General features: G+C 42.3%; 1 protein-coding gene across 11 annotated transcripts in view; it reads right to left on the bottom strand.

The window, feature by feature from the left end:
* The window catches only part of LOC137093805 (R3H domain-containing protein 2), a 142,931-nt gene that overhangs the window by 2,288 nt on the left and 123,113 nt on the right, over nucleotides 1-17,530 (bottom strand). For 9 of the 11 annotated variants that reach the window (XM_067458700.1, XM_067458697.1, XM_067458699.1 and 6 more), the window contains 12 exons: nucleotides 15,618-15,850; nucleotides 14,494-14,681; nucleotides 14,118-14,201; nucleotides 11,300-11,578; nucleotides 6,500-6,629; nucleotides 5,162-5,322; nucleotides 4,479-4,633; nucleotides 3,974-4,074; nucleotides 2,871-3,016; nucleotides 1,525-1,657; nucleotides 784-884; nucleotides 526-610 (listed from right to left, as the gene is read on the bottom strand). In XM_067458700.1, the coding sequence (XP_067314801.1) occupies nucleotides 526-610; nucleotides 784-884; nucleotides 1,525-1,657; nucleotides 2,871-3,016; nucleotides 3,974-4,074; nucleotides 4,479-4,633; nucleotides 5,162-5,322; nucleotides 6,500-6,629; nucleotides 11,300-11,578; nucleotides 14,118-14,201; nucleotides 14,494-14,681; nucleotides 15,618-15,850 (1,796 nt within the window). The remainder of the gene's footprint in view (nucleotides 1-525; nucleotides 611-783; nucleotides 885-1,524; nucleotides 1,658-2,870; nucleotides 3,017-3,973; nucleotides 4,075-4,478; nucleotides 4,634-5,161; nucleotides 5,323-6,499; nucleotides 6,630-11,299; nucleotides 11,579-14,117; nucleotides 14,202-14,493; nucleotides 14,682-15,617; nucleotides 15,851-17,530) is intronic. The other 2 variants (XM_067458704.1, XM_067458708.1) reach the window with 2 other exon arrangements.

The raw sequence follows: 17,530 nt of genomic DNA on the forward strand, positions 1-17,530 counted from the left end.
GGGTGAAAATCAGTCATCCTTAACATTTTTGGTGTTTTGGATTCACTTCAGCTGGAGAACAGTTAAATACCAAACAGGTTGTAGGCTCTACTGGGTGATTTAAAAAAACAAAAATTACTGAGTAACTTATCTTTTTCCCAGATAGTATATAGATTTTTAGGCATTCTATTATCTCAAACAGCCTGGAAAATAGTGCATTTAGCTGATGTAAATGGGAAAAAAATCTCCCCGGGGGAGTATACCCCCAGACCCCCCTAGGTTTGGGCTAAGCCCCGAATGTTTACATCGTCTGGCTTCCTGGGATCGACCCAGGAAAAGGTCCGTGAGAGAGATTTCATGCCTCTTTGGGATGTGTGTGTGCGTGCGTGGCGTGATAGCGCTCTCTTCGGCTCGTTAAAGACCACTCTCGCCACTCTCATTCTGGATCAGTTGGTTTGATAGTGCATGCTGGAAGGCCAGCTAGGAGAGCATTACAATAGTCCACTTAAAGTCACTTACATTTTACATTTTTCATTTTTATCTTACCCACATCAGTAGTTCCCAGGTCTGTAGAGGCAGATTTGAGCGTCTGTCTTTTCCCCCGTGCTCCGTGCTTCATCACACTCTGATTCTGAGGAGACACACACATGATGAAGAGGAACTGTGGGATCCAAACATCTGAGCTCACACTGAACATATGAGATTCATAAACCATTTTAAACCAGGATATAAACAAGATCATTTAAGGGAAATATATGAGATTTTCACTCATACGCTACCATTCAAAAACACACACAGCTGTACCTGATGGGAGCTGTAAGAGGACTGGTTGTGGTTGTGCATGATGGGAGGAGGACACAGGCTGTACTGCAGCGGCTGCCCCAGCAAAGAGTAGCGCCCATCTGCTGAGACACACACACACACTCAGTGATGGTCAACGGCAACACAGTCAGGTCACTGGGGCAGTAGGACGGACACTCACTCACTCACTCACTCACTCACACACTCACACACTCACACACTCACACACACACACACACACACACACACACACACACACACACACACTCACACACACTCACACACACTCACACAATCACACACTCACACTCAATCACACACTCACACACTCACTACCTCACTATATATTTACTTTATATTACTAATATAAATGTATTTTGGATGCTTCAAGAGACTCTAATTAACCCACTGATGTCTCATATGGACTACTGTGATGATGTTTTTATTCCCTTTCTGGACATGGACAGTATAGTGTGCATACACTTGCATACGCTCTCGGACTAAATATAAAATATCTTAAACTGTGTGTGAAGATGAACGGAGGTCTTACGGGTGTGGAGCGACATTAGGGAGAGGAGTTAATGACAGACATTTCATTTTTGGGTGAACTAACCCTTTAATGTCGAGCCCTGATATGCATTTTGCTTTCAGTGTGGACAGAAAAATGACGCGATGTAAGGGCCCATAAGCATGTCAGATTTGATCTCTTGTATACTTGTATGATGTAATAATGAGAGTGTGTACCTTGTGCTGGTCCACCGGGCCGAGGGAACTGAGAGATGAGAGGCAGCGGGCCGAGACCCGGACACACAGAGCTCACACTGCCAGATGGAGAAGGTGCAGGAGACTGTGTGGGAGACGCCAGCGGGCTGCTGACCTACACACACACACACACACACGATTAGTGTGGCAATCATACTAGCATTGCCTGTTACCAATCAAATTAAATAACCCTACCCCTAAACCTACCTATCTCTCTCTCACACACACACACACACACACACACACACACACACAAAACCTACCTATCACAAGAAACATTCTGCATTTTTTACATTTTCAAAAAAACATAATTTAGTATGTTTATAAATCCATTGACATTGTGGACACACACACACACACACGATATGATTAGCAGATTGATCTCATGAAATGGTGTATGTATGATCTGCCAATTCGTTTGCCATTTTGGCGTGATATCAAGGCGCATAATAACTTTTTAGCGTGTTTATCAACGCTGTTAGGGCTCCGTTGACTTACATTACCTTGCGATTGCGTGTTAATTTAAACACACACATTGTGTTTTTGTGAATTGTAGGGACTTTCCATAGGCATAATGGATTTTCCACTGTACAAACTATACCCCTACACATCACACACACACACAGAGCCCCTAAACCTGCCCATCACACACACATGCACACACAGCCCCTAAACCTACCCATCACACACACACACATGTTTGTTTTTGTGAATTGTGGGGACATTCCATAGGCGTAATGGTTTTTATACTGTACAAACCGTACTTTCTATCCCCTTACACTGCCCCTATCCCTAAACCTACCCATCACAGGAAACATTCTGCATTTTTACTTTTTCAAAAAAACTCCTCCTGTGTGATTTATAAGCATTTTGAAAAGTGGGGACATGGGGTAATGTCCTGATATGTCACCATTTTCTGTAATACCTGTGTCATACACATGTTATTATACACATTTTTGTCCTGATATGTCACAAAAACAAGCACACACACACACACACACACACACACACACACACACACACACACACACACACACACACACACACACACACACACACACACACACACACACACACACACAGCCCCTAAACCTACCCATCACAGGAAACATTCTGCATTTTTACATTTTTTTTAAAAAGTATAATTTAGTATGTTTATAAATCCATTTAGATTGTGGACACACACACACACACACACACATAATGGTTCGTTTTCCGGCTTGGCTTTAGAAAGTGGCGTGTATGTTTACGCAATGATGTTATGTTGCGATTAGACACGCGGGTCATCCTGACAGACCAAACGCTTCCACGAATGCTGTGTGACGCACCTGCTGCTCGGGTTTGCTGGGTCTCTGCTCCATGCTGTAGTATTTGCAGGGGTTCCACTGCACCAGTGGAGGATTCTGGGTCGGCTGCGGCCCATTGGGAACACTGAGCTGCATTACCATCACACTGGGACCGGGAGGCGGGACTCCTGCAACACAAATCTGTCCATTACTCTGGACTCCAATATAACTGCTGCGACTCCGACTACAATCAAGACACGTCATCCTCAATAAACCCGTCTCTTAAATGAATATTCCGATCTAATATGATTTCTGACCTATAAGGTTGCCAGAATAATAATCATAGACTGATTGTTAATAGGCCAGAGGAGAACTGACACACACTGCAACAAATGCTCTTCTTACTCAGTATTTTTGTCTTGTTTCGAGTCCAAACATCTAACAATTCTTAAAACTAGAAGTATTTACTAGACAAGCAAAAATTATTGTCTTGTTTTGGGAAAAATAACTCAAAATGAAGAGAGTTTTTGCTTAAAATAAGATAAATAATCTGCCAATGGGGTGAGAAAAATAATCTTAATTCAAACAGAAAACAAGATTATTTTTCTCACCCCATTGGCAGATTATTTATCTTATTTTAAGCAAAAACTCTCTTCATTTTGAGTTATTTTCCCCCAAAACAAGACAATAATTGTCCGTGTCTAGTAAATGTTTCTTAATGTAAGAATTTTTAGATATTTAGACTAGAAACAAGACAAAAATACTGAGTAAGAAGAGCATTTTTTGCAGTGTAGTTTCTCCCAAGGTTTATTTTTCTCCATTGTGGCTCTGTTGGAGTTTGGGTTCCTTTGGTCGCCTTCGGCTTGGCTTGCTCAGTTGGGGACACTAAAGTTTTCAACTAAATATCCAAATAAAATTGTTACGTTAATGAACTGTATCATCTTTATCACTGATCTGCCCACATTGTCGCTCTATGATGAATTGAAATGAGCTGATGACATCACCAGAACGACTGTACAGACGAATCTAATTCTGCTGCAGTATTGTCCTGTTTGACACTGTGAAGCTGCTTTGACAAAATCGGCGTTGGAGAAGAGCGATATAAATAAAGTTGACTTGTCTGTGTCCCGGTGGTTGTGGGATACCTGAATACTGCTGTTGTATTGGCTGTGGGCTGCAGGGCGAGGCAGACTGGGTCATCTGGTACTGATCTGAAGTGGGCGGCTGCAGGTAACCCACAGATGGACTGAAACACACACACACACACACAAATCAAGTTACAAACAAAAAAGAGGTTCTTCCATTCAAAACTGTCAAGAGAACAAAATAGTCACTTCCTAAGAAACTGTGTGTGAGACACAAAGAGAGAAAGAGAGAGAGAGTGTGTGTGTGTGTGTGTGTGTGTGTGTGTGTGTGTGTGTGTGTGTGTGTGTGTGTGTGTGAGCAAGAGAGAGAGAGAGTGTTTGTGCAATAATCTGCAAGTGTCTTTAAACAAGACCAAACTCAGGTCTTTATTCCAAGCATTGTTTAATTAATTTAAGTTTGGACAGAGCATTTTTTTACATCTATTCTTAAAAATGGGGGTGACAGATATGGGCTTACGGCTCGGCCACTGTTATGATTGGCTAGCGTCAGTGTGTGTGTGTGTACCTTGTGCTGTTCTGTTGTGTGGGTGTCAGCACGCTGTAGTAGACGGGCATGGGCGCGGCGGGCATTGCTCCCTGCACTGATTGGCTGACGGGCACCATGACGGGCTGCTGGTATTGCTGCTGCACCACAGACTGACTCTCATTGGCTACAGGAACCTGCGAAGGCACACAGTGGAGCTGTCAGTCACAGATGCACACACACACACATTTGTTTTTGTGAAATGTAGGGACATTTCATAGGCGTAATGGTTTTTATACTGTACAAACCGTATTTTCTATCCCCTTACACTGCCCCTAAACCTACCCATCACACACACACACAAACAGCCCCTGCCCCTAAACCTACGTATCACACACACACACACACACACACAGCCCCTGTCCCTAAACCTACCCATCACACACACACACAAACAGCCCCTGCCCCTAAACCTACGTATCACACACACACACACACACACACACACACACACACACACACACACACACACACACACACACACACACACACACACACACACAGCCCCTGCCCCTAACCCTATTCATCTCCCACACACACATGTTTGTTTCAGTATATTAGTGAGGACATTACATTGACTTCCATTGATTTTATATCAGGTTAATGATATTTTCTATCCCCTAAACCTACCCATCACGCACACATCCACACACACACACACACACCTGATAGGAGGGCATGGGCGGGTACTGGACCATCATGCTCTGCATCTGTGTGTTAATGCCCGGCCGCTGCGAGCTCATCATGCTGTTGCTCTGAGGCGGCTGAACTCCCATCATGCTCTGGAACGCCGGCTGCTGATTGGCCATCATGGGCTGGAGCGGAGCTGCAAAACAAAACATCCAGCACAACCGCTCACCGTATCAAAATAATGACTTGAAATGGTCATAATTTAAACATAAAGCATCAAAATTATGATACTAAGCCATCATTTTTTTACTTTAATCATACTTTGTGTCAATTTGAACTCTCTTATGAACTTTGATTTTATAATTGTTACTTTTTGAAATCAATTTCAATTTGTTAACTATCTTGAACTGAACTAAATATTTTATTTCAATATTGTGATGTTTTGATGTCAATTATGACTTTTCAAATTCATAAATTTGACTTTTTAAACACAAATTCGATTTGTCACTATAAACAAATGATTTAAAGCTCCACTGTGTGATATTTTCCCCCATCTAGCGGTGTAAAGGTTTATGACCATCCAGTGAATATTAGTTTCTGTTCCTCTCAATTCTGATTTCGTTTCAACTCCTACGGTGGCCGATTTAGTCCAAGATTAACACGGCAATCCCCCTCTTCACATTCGACAAGGTGCCATCGAGTGTTAAAACGCGAAAGGCGAAGCTTGAATTTACGGGTATGTCCCTCTTTGGCTACTGTACTTTCAAGATGGAGGAGCAACATGGCGGCCGGCATTCGAACCCCTCACCCGTATGTGTTTTCAACAGCATATTATAAACTTACGAGAATACTTTATTACTTGAAAGAAGTAAATATACATTAATGAGCACATATATCTTTGAGAGAACTAAGAGTTTTTAGCTAAGAATAAACTAAAAAAGTTACACAGTGTAGCTTTGATATAATAATTTTGACTGTCAATTTGTATGTCACAGAAATGTGTCATATTTATATAATACTTATAACTATCAATTTCAATTTGTAATAATTTGGACATTTATCTTAATAATAATAAAAAATGTAAACACAAAGCAATTTAAACATTGAAAGACTATGACTATTTGGCTTTAGTCTCATAATTTTAATTGGTCAATTTCATGTATCTTATAATTAAGTACATATGATGTCATTTTTTACATTCATCTCAATTAAAACTTTTTACCTCATAATTTTGACTCAACATAATTTGGACATTTGTTTAATAGTTATTACTTTATATGAGAATTACAACACTCAGGGAGGATAATATGATGTGTAGGCAGGGTGAAGTTAGCTCTGAAAGCACACACAACAGGAAGTGATGCCACACTGACCGGAGGGCTGAGGCGGAGGAGGAAGCGGCTGGGATCTCTGTGTGGGAAACGACACCTGGTGAGAGATGGAGCGGAACTGCGGGCCGGAGTTTGGATATTGTCCTGCGGTGGAATAATACTGGACCTGGATCTGAGAGAGGAGAGGCTGATGAACACACTGCACACCGTTATCTTAATATCTTACGTTTGTTTGTGTGAAATGTGGGGACATTCCATAGGCATAATGGTTTTTATACTGTACAAACCGTATTTTCTATCCCCTTACACTGCCCCTAAACCTACCCATCACACACACACACACACACACACAGACACAGACACAGACACAGACACACACACACACACACACACACAGCCCCTAAACCTACCCATCACAGGAAACATTCTGCATTTTTACTTTCTCATAAAAACTCCTCCTGTGTGATTTATAAGCCTTTTGTAAAGTGGGGCCATGGGTAATGTCCTCATATTTCACCCTCTCCTGTAATACCTGTGTCATACCCATGGCATTATACACATCTGTGTCCTCATATGTAACAAAAACATGCCCACACACACACACGAATTTGATGTGCTGCTTGTTCTGCTGGATTGTGAAGACTGATTCCCTGTTTATAACAGGAGTGGGCGCAAGGACCAAAATCTAATAACAGCATCAGTCATTTTATCAATTATATCACACAGTAGTAATTTCGCTGGCTATTCAATAAATAAATGGTCTATATTTAATAATCATGCAGCAATGGCTATTTTTGTAAATGGGGAAGTTTAATTTCCTTCAATAGTTTTCTGTGAATATCACTGATGATCTCTTCATCACGGCTCCTGTTAGTGGGTGGGATATATTAGGCAGCAAGTGAACATTTAGTCCTCAGAGTTGATGTGTGTGAAGCAGGAGAAATGGGCAAGCGTAAGGATTTGAGCGAGTTTGGCCAGATTGTGACGGCTAGACGACTGGGTCAGAGCATCTCCAAAACTGCAGCTCTTGTGGGCTGTTCCCGGTCTGCAGTGGTCAGTATCTATCAAAAGTGCTCCAAGGAAGGACCAGTGGAGAACCGGCCACAGGGTCATGGGCGGCCAAGGCTCATTGATGACCGTGGGGAGCGAAGGCTGGCCCGTGGGGTCCGATCAAACAGACGAGCTACTGGAGCTCAAACTGCTCCAGAAGTTAATGCTGGTTCTGATAGAAAGCTGTCAGAATACACAGAGCAGCTCAGTTTGAGGCGTACGGACCAGTCAGAGTGACCTCTGACCCCTGACCCCGCCGAAAGCACCAACAGTGGCACGTGAGCATCAGAACTGGACCACGGAGCAATGGAAGAAGGTGGCCTGGTCTGAGGAGTCACGTGTTCTTCTACATCACGTGGATGGCCGGGTGTGTGTGTGTGTGTGTGGCTTACCTGGGGAACACATGGCCCCAGGATGCACTATGGGAAGAAGGCGAGCCGGCGGAGGCAGTGTGATGCTTTGGCCAATGTTCTGCTGGGAAACCTTGGGTCCTCCATCCATGTGGATGTTACTTTGACACGCTCCACCTACCTAAGCATTGCTGAGACCATGTTCAGCCTTTGATGGAAACGGTATTCTGGTGGCTGTGGCTCTTCCAGCAGGATAATGCTCCTGACACAAAGCACAAATGCTTCAGGAAACCCGCCCAATCTGGCAACACTGAGTGAGAGTATGAGGCAGGTGTGTGGTGATCCGTGAGTAACTGTTTACCATGAAAACTTGCCGTAGCACCTTTAGATGTTCATCCAAGACTGTCTCCGTTAGCATGCTCTCTAAAGTTATTTAATATTTAATATTTGTCAAGCAAGTCTCAAGTCCTAAAATGTCTCAAGTCTGACTCAAGTCAAGTCATGTGACCTCTGTCGACGGGTCGGCAAAAGGGGGACAAACACAATATTAGGAAGGTGGTCATAATGTTATGCCTGATCTGTGTATAGCTACTATTTCTGTCAGACAATACAAATATTGATCACGTTCAAATATTCTAATCCTCAAGCCGGTATTTTGGCAGATTGTCGGTGAAATGCTGTAAACTTCTGCACACAAAAAATGTTAAAAAATGATGTGAAAGTTCCCAAACGCATTTCAAACTCAGAGATTTGATGACCCGAACTACCCGAACTAATTAATTACATAAATTTCACATTAATCCCATTAACAATTGAATTAAATCGCAGCCTTTGTTTGATCATGGTGATTTGATACAACACGTATCTACTTTTTCTACTCTTATTTTATCGTCCACATGAGGATGTTTAGTCAGATTTAGCTCACTCAGTTGCTGTGAGCAGTCAGAGAGATGAAGTCTGTATTAAAGAGGAACGTTTTTACATCCGCTGGTTAACCCTAAACAATTAAACACCCCCTAACAGCATCATTTGTGTGATTATAGCACATCTTCACAAACATCCCACAACAATCACACCTAGCATTGCTCTCACACTGAAGTTGTCTAAGTAAAGTTTTCATCACCGGTGTGCCAACTGCCCGTTCCCTCATCAGAGAGGCTGCTAATATTTTACATGGGAAATTACAGCTACCATTTTCACCTCGGGATTGCACACATTTCACAGCCGGTGATTTGTTTTTAAAGATGATGATAATAAAGCAACACAAACATGATTCAGAGCGGCAGGAGATGAAGCTACGGGACTGAGAAGAAAGCATGTGTATTAATGCTTGTTTCTGTTTTGGTGAAATACACTACTGTTCAAAAGTTTGGGTTTTATGTTTTTGAAAGATAAAAGTACAGAAAAAATTGTGAAATATTAATGCAATTTAAAATAGCTGTTTTATTCCAAGGCTGCATTTATTTGACCAAAAATACAATAAAAATGTTGAAATATTATTATGATTTAAAATAGCTGTTTTATACCAAGGCTGCATATTTTTATAGAAAATACAGTAAAAATTTAGAAATATTATGATGATTTAAAATAGCTGTTTTATACCAAGGCTGCATATTTTTATAGAAAATACAGTAAACATTTAGAAATATTATTATGATTTAAAATAGCTGTTTTATACCAAGGCTGCATATTTCTATAGAAAATACAGTAAAAATTTAGAAATATTATGATGATTTAAAATAGCTGTTTTATACCAAGGCTGCATTTATTTGACCAAAAATACAGTAAAAATGTTGAAATATTATAATTTAAAATAGCTGTTTTATACTAAGGCTGTGTTTATCATAAATCCAGTAAAACAGTGAAATATTCCTCCAGTGTATATATACTCCATGTGAATATATAGTAAAGATCCTTCACTAATCATTCTCATTTGAGGATTTGATGATCAACACGCATTTATGATTATTATTATCAGTGCTCATATTTCGGTGGAAACTGATGCATTTTATTTCTCAGGATTCTTTAAAGCAGGGGTCGGGAACCTATGGCTCGTGAGCCAAACCTGGCTCTTTGGCAAAAATCATATGGCTCGCAAGGTCTCTCACCCTTTACCAATAAATGATTGATGGTAAATGGACTGCATTTATATAGCGCTTTTATCCAAAGCGCTTTACATTTTTGTCTCACATTCACCCATTCATACACCGACGGCGGTGTCAGCCATGTAAGGCGCCATCCAGCTCATCGGGAGCAGCTGGGGTTAGGTGTCTTGCTCATGGACACTTCGACACTTGGTCAGGTGGAACCGGGGATTGAACCACCAACCTTTCAGTTGGTAGACAACCTACATGAACCACTGAGCCACTGCCGCCCCATTTCATTTCAACCTGATAGCCCTGAGCTAGTGATGCGCGGGTCGTCTCATAACCCGCGGACCCCGTGTGTCTATTTAATGGTCGCGGGTGCGGGGCGGGTTGTAAAAATATATCCAGTAGTGCGGGGCGGTCCAAATAACTTCATAAAAGCGTCCCGCGGGTCGGTGCAGCACTAACAGTTCCCCTGAACACTGCAGGAGGAGTTCACATGCAGGTGTTCTTCTGGCGGCGCGTGGGAAATGTCTTCATCCCAGGTACAGTCAGTGGCTTATGCTTCAGCATGTCAGTTTTATTTTTTTCAAACGCCAAATAATCACGACGCTCACGTTTACAAGCCAGCGCCATTATAGTAGTCTATTGGTTAGCGTTTTCCAGAATCTATATGATCCTTCAGTTCAGTGTTTGAGTGGTCGGTAATCACCGTAACAAGCAGGACAGCATCGGTAGGGCACGCCTCCTTCAGCTCACGCCGACGAGCAAACGCTGGTCACATGTTGATCCTCGTCCTGCCTTTAATCACAGCACTCTCTCGTTTCCTTTTATTGCTTTCCTACAACAAAACCTTTTCTTTCTTATGTGTCTGTGCTGCTTCGGACATGACTATATTATCCGACGAACACAGTTGGGCTCGCACATCCGAATGTAAGGAAGTGTGTGTGTTGGTGGAAGTGACGTATATGCCGTAAAGCAGTCGAATTTTGTAGTTCTTTTTGTTCTCGGGTTACTACCCGAAACCCGAAGTTTAAAAGTACGATTAAAAACGATACAGACCCCGTCAGGCTACGGCAGACGTGTCATTCAACCTATTGTAAGTCGATTTATCATCACAAGAGTCTTGAAAATATATTATGAAGGTTGAAAAGTTACCTAGTGCTGCTTTAACTAAAAATGAAAAAAATGGCTCTTTAGTCAAAAAAGGTTCCCGACCCCTGCTCTAAAGAATAGAAAGTTCAAAAGAACAGCATTTCTTAGAAACAGTATCTTTTATAACATTATAAATGGCTTTACAGCCACTTTGATCGATTTAATAATAATAATCTCGTGACAGGTTGTGTGTGTTGTACCTGCTGGGGCGGAGGTGGCGGCTGCATGTAGCCCTGAGCGGGCGGTGCGGTCTGCAGGATGGGCTGTGATGGAGGCGGTGGTGGTGGAGGCGGGTGTGTGTGTGGAGCGGCGGGCTGGTATCCAGAGGGCGGCGGGGGCATGATGTAGCTGGGCTGCGGTGGAGGATGCTGGGATAATACGGCGGGCGGAGGCTGGTATAGGCTGGGCGGCTCTGGAGCCTCGCTGGAGCTCTGACGGCTTAGAGACATCTGCCCGAAACCGGCAGTCAACTCATCACCCTGGAGAGAGAGAGAGAGAGAGAGAGAGAGAGAGAGAGAGAGAGAGAGAGAGAGAGAGAGAGAGAGAGAGAGAGAGAGAGAGAGAGAGAGAGAGAGAGAGAGAGAGAGAGAGAGAGAGAGAGAGAGAGAGAGAGAGAGAGAGAGAGAAAGAGAGAGAGAGAGAGAGAGATAAAATATATTAAAATCATAAATATTAAAATATATTTAAATCATTTTAAATATTTCATATTTAAATTACAGTTTTTTAAGACTATTTAAATTACAATACATTCATATACAGTGGGTACAGAAAGTATTCAGACCCCCTTAAATTATTCCCTCTGTTATATTGCAGCCATTTGCTGAAATCCTTTAAGTTATTTTTTTTCTCATTAATGTACACACACCACCCCATATTGACAGAAAAACACAGAATTGTTGACATTTTTGCAGATTTATTAAAAAAGAAAAATATCACGTGGTCCTCAGTATTCAGACCCTTTGCTGTGACACTCGTATATTAAACTCAGTGCTGTCCATTTCTTCTGATCATCCTTGAGATGCTTCATTTGAGTCCAGCTGTGTTTGATTATACTGATTGGACTTGATTAGGAAAGCCACACACCTGTCTATATCAGACCTTACAGCTCACAGTGCATGTCAGAGCAAATGAGAATCATGAGGTCAAAGGAACTGCCTGAGGAGCTCAGAGACAGAATTGTGGCAAGGCAGAGATCTGGACAAGGTTACAAAAACATTTCTGCTGCACTTAAGGTTCCTAATAGCACAGTGCCCTCCATAATCCTTAAATGGAAGACGTTTGGGATGACCAGAACCCTTCCTAGAGCTGGCCGAGCAAACTGAGCTATCAGTGGAGAAGATCTTTGGTGAGAGAGGTAAAGAAGAACCCAAAGATCACTGTGGCTGAGCTCCAGAGATGCAGACAATTGTAGAAAGTCGACCATCACTACAGCCCTCCACCAGTCGGGGCTATATGGCAGAGTGGCTGATGGAAGCCTCTCCTCAGTGCAAGACACATGAAAGTTTGCTAAAAAAACACCTGAAAGACTCCAAGATGGTGAGAAATAAGATTCTCTGGTCTGATTAGACCAAGATAGGACTTTTTGGCCTTTATTCTAAGCGGTATGTGAGGAGAAAAAATTCACCTGTCCAATACAGTCCCAACAGTGAAGCATGGTGGTGGCAGCATAATGCTGTGGGGGTGTTTTTCAGCTGCAGGGACAAGACGACTGGCTGCAATCGAGGGAAGGTGAATGCGGCCAAGTACAGGGATATATCCTGGACGAAAACCTTCTCCAAAGTGCTCAAGACCTCAAGACCTCAGACTGGGCCGAAGGTTCACCTTTGCAAGACAATGACCCGAAGCAAACAGCTAAAATAACGAAGGAGTGGCTTCACAACAACTCCGTGACTGTTCTTGAATGGCCCAGCCAGAGCCCTGACTTAAACCCAATTGAGCATCTCTGGAGAGACCTGAACATGGCTGTCCACCAACGTTTACCATCCATCCTGACAGAACTGGAGAGGATCTGCAGGAGGAATGGCAGAGGATCCCCAAATCCAGCGGTGGAAAACTTGTTGCATCTTTCCCAAAAAGACTCATGGCTTTATTAGATCAAAAGGTGCTTCTGCTAAATACAGAGAAAAGGGTCTGAATGCTGAGGACCAAGTGATATTTCAGTTTGTCTTTTTTAATAAATCTGTAATAATGTCAACAATTCTGTGTTTTTCAATATGGGGTGGTGTGTGTACATTAATGAGAAAAAAAAGAACTTAAGTGATTTAAGCAAATGGCTGCAATATAACAGAGGGGAAAATTAAAAGGGGTCTAAATACTGTATGCTATATATATATATATATATATATATATATATATATATATATATATATATATATATATACACACACACAATATTAAAATATATTTAAATAATTTTAAATTTCACATTTAATTGAAAAACATGCGTTTAAATTACAATACATGCATATAATGCGTGTTCTTTTTAAATGTATCTGAATAATACTTTTAAATAATAATACTTTAATTATATATATATAGACACATTTTTTAAATAATTAAATATATCATGATTAATAGTATTTAATAACAAAAGATTTTTTAAAGATTTTTTTTAATTAATGTGTGCGTATAAATAATATTATTTTAATGTAATTCTAAATATTTATAATTTTTTTAAATAAATACATATACATAACACATATATATATATATATATATATATATATATATATATATATATATATATATATATATATATATATATATATATATATATATATTATTACTACATATTTTAAATATTTCATATTTATTTACCATTTCTAATCTCTTTATTAATAGTTATTGTATAGAATATCATAGGCACTTCAGAGAGATTTTCCCCTCAAAACCAGTGGGAAAAAACCCCCACAAACATTTGTACATCCTATCAAAAGCTCAAAATAAGAAGATCCAGAGGGAGCGGGCGAGGGGAATGAGGGGAAAGATGCCGGAGCGAGAGGAGCGGTGTTGAAGTACCATGTTGAACTGCTGGGAAGGAGACACAGGCAGGATGACCTGAGGGCACGAAGGGTTTGAATAAGACACAGCCTGCGCAGACGGCTGCAGAGACACAGAGAACAGGGGAAGAGAGGAAGAGAGGAGGAAACCAGATGAAGAGCTGAGAACTGACATGCATCTGCCATTAGTTACAGATACTGACAGTGTGAGCAGAAGAAGCATTTTAGAACGACACAAAGGAACAGCCGGAATACCAATGGTCTGACGGCTGTCCAACCACAGGAGGAATTAATCACACAATTTACATTTTTGGGTGAACTAAGCCTTTAAGTATTGCGATTCAACACTTTCTGTACGTTTGAGCATCTGAGAGTGTGACGCATGCTTTACTCACCTGAGGCATCATGTGATTGTGTGCGCTGATGGTGTGTGTGTGTGTGTGTGAGGGCGTGGGCAGCAGCGGAGGGGGGGCAGGCTGGCTCACGCTCTGAGGGCCCGCGGGGGGGCAGTTTGGGGGACAGGGCAGGAGACCGCGGCCCGGCGGAGCTGGAGCACAGAGATCCGGAACCATTGTGGGAAGACCTGGGAAGAGGACAGAGGACCATTGATGAGTGTGATTATTGATTATTGATGTCCATTGATGTGTATGATTATTGATTATTATATATATACATACAGAAAATACTCTTTGGAGAAAATAAATAAAAAATATTTATTTAGTTTATATTATATAAGAGATACATGTGCTCTTTGCACCGGTATATCTTGTTCTTTGACATGAGCTGCTTCTCGAGCACATTCAGCTGTGTGTGTGTGTGTGTGTGTGTGTGTGTGTGTGTGTGTGTGTGTGTGTGTGTGTGTGTGTGTGTGTGTGTGTGTGTGTGTGTGTGTGTGTGTGTGAGTGAGTGAGTGAGTGAGTGAGTGAGTGTGTGTGTGTGTGTGTGTGTGTGTGTGTGAGTGAGTGAGTGAGTGAGTGAGTGTGAGTGAGTGAGTGTGTGAGTGTGTGAGTGAGTGAGTGAGTGTGTGTGTGTGTGTGTGTGTGTGAGAGTGTGAGTGAGTGAGTGAGTGAGTGTGTGTGTGTGTGAGTGAGTGATTGAGTGAGTGAGTGAGTGTGAGTGAGTGAGTGAGTGTGTGAGTGAGTGAGTGAGTGAGTGAGTGTGTGTGTGAGTGTGAGTGAGTGAGTGAGTGAGTATGTGTGCGTGTGTGTGAGTGAGTGAGTGAGTGAGTGAGTGTGTGTGTGTGTGTGTGTGTGTGTGTGAGTGAGTGATTGAGTGAGTGAGTGAGTGTGTGTGAGTGAGTGTGTGTGAGTGAGTGAGTGAGTGTGTGTGTGAGTGAGTGAGTGAGTGAGTGAGTGAGTGAGTGTGTGTGTGTGTGTGTGTGTGATTGAGTGAGTGAGTGTGAGTGAGTGAGTGAGTGAGTGAGTGAGTGAGTGAGTGTGTGAGTGAGTGTGTGAGTGAGTGTGTGAGTGAGTGAGTGATTGAGTGAGTGATTATGTGTGCGTGTGTGTGTGTGTGTCACCTGTGCGGGAGCCCCTGGCGCTGCCCTGCGACCCCTTGCTGCCCAGGCTGTCTCCGCGGGTCAGGATGGAGATGCCGCTGAAGCTGCTGGCTTTGGTGACCGGAGGCCTCAGAGTGCGGCTGGAGCTGTCGGAGTCGGTGCTGCTCCAGGGCCGCGGCTCCAGGCTCTTCATATCAGAGTCGGTGCTGCTCTGCCGGCTGCTGGACGCCCGACTGGAGCTCTCCCTGTTGCCCCTGCGGACGCCACGAGAATAAGACCAGCAGAGCAACACACACACACACATGCAAACACACAGTCACACACACATCACTGGAGCTCTCCCTGTTGCCCCTGCAGACGTGACGAGAATAAGACCAACAGAGCAACACACACACACATGCAAACACACACTCTCTCTCTCGCTCGCTCTCTCGCTCTCTCGCTCTCTCACACACACACACACACACACATCACTGGAGCTCTCCCTGTTGCCCCTGCGGACACGACGAGAATAAGACCAACAGAGTAACACACACACACATGCAAACACACACTTACTTTCTCTCTCTCTCTCTCTCTCTCTCTCTCTCTCTCTCTCTCTCTCTCTCTCTCTCACACACACACACACGCACGCACGCCCATCACAGGAGCACTACACACACTCAGTTGCAAGATACCAGACACAAACAGGATAAAAGTTGCACGCATACCAACACAACCACTGCAAAAAATGCATTTCTTACTTAGTATTTTTGTCTCGTTTGCAGTCCAAACATCTAAAAATTCTTACATTAAGATGCATTTACTAGACGAGTAAAATGACATAAAATGATCTGCCAATGGGGTGAGAAAAATAATCTTATTTCTGTTTGGGACGGAAACAAGAAACAAGATTTCAATCAGAAGTAAGATTATTTTTCTCACCCCATTGGCAGATCATTTTGCCTGTTTTAAGCAAAAACTCTCTTCATTTAGATTTAATTTTTAAGAAAACAAGAAAAATTATGTAATTTTACTGATCTAGTAAATGCATCTTGATTTAAGAATATTTAGATGTTTAGACTGGAAACAAGACAAAAATACTAAATAAGAAAAGCATTTTTTGCAGTGAGACAAACACACTACACACACACACATATCAGACCAGGACAAATCCCATTCGATGCAACAATACACACCTGCAATGTGACTGGCAGTGATACTCATGCAGGTTTCTAGTATAAATGCATGAACCTTCTCAATGATAGTGTAAGTTTAATTTACCGTGCAGCCCTATGATAGACATAAACACACACACACACACACACACACACACACACACACACACACAGAGATCCATCACTTTGTTAAACTGATGCATACACACTCTGCCCTCGAGCAGCTGTCGAGAATAATCAATAATCAATCACTCGTTCTGTGTATTTATCAGCTAAAAGACACGTCTGTGTGGCTTTCTCCACGCTTTCATGTGCAAGTCTCCAAAACATCCAGAACCAAACCCATGCAGAAACGTCTTCAGAGATGTAATGTGACATGACGCAGCAGACTAAACTCAAAGACTTACGGCCGTTTCTCACACACTCCTGCGTATTTTTTCCTGTGCCCATGTTAACGGATTACAGCTTTTTCATAAGCTGCGTCTGAAACCTGTAAAATGCTGCCTTCGGAGGACACATTTGAAGGCATCAAGCTGCGTCCGAATCTAATGTTTGCTTCACTTCCCGTCTCCTGAGAGACCTTCATCTGATCGAGTGTTGAAGAGTGTGCATGTGTTCTTCACTGCCTTTGATATCCCACAATCCTGTGCTTTCCATTCAGTGACAGTTGAGCTGGGGGGAAAAGATGGCGTCCAGAAGTTGCGTTTGCGGATCAGTTTGTGTGTAAATGTACGATTTTTACCAACATATTACACTTCTGATGTCATTTCTAGCGAG

The sequence above is a fragment of the Pseudorasbora parva genome, chromosome 12 (assembly GCF_024679245.1).
Source record: "Pseudorasbora parva isolate DD20220531a chromosome 12, ASM2467924v1, whole genome shotgun sequence".
NCBI lineage: Eukaryota > Metazoa > Chordata > Actinopteri > Cypriniformes > Gobionidae > Pseudorasbora > Pseudorasbora parva.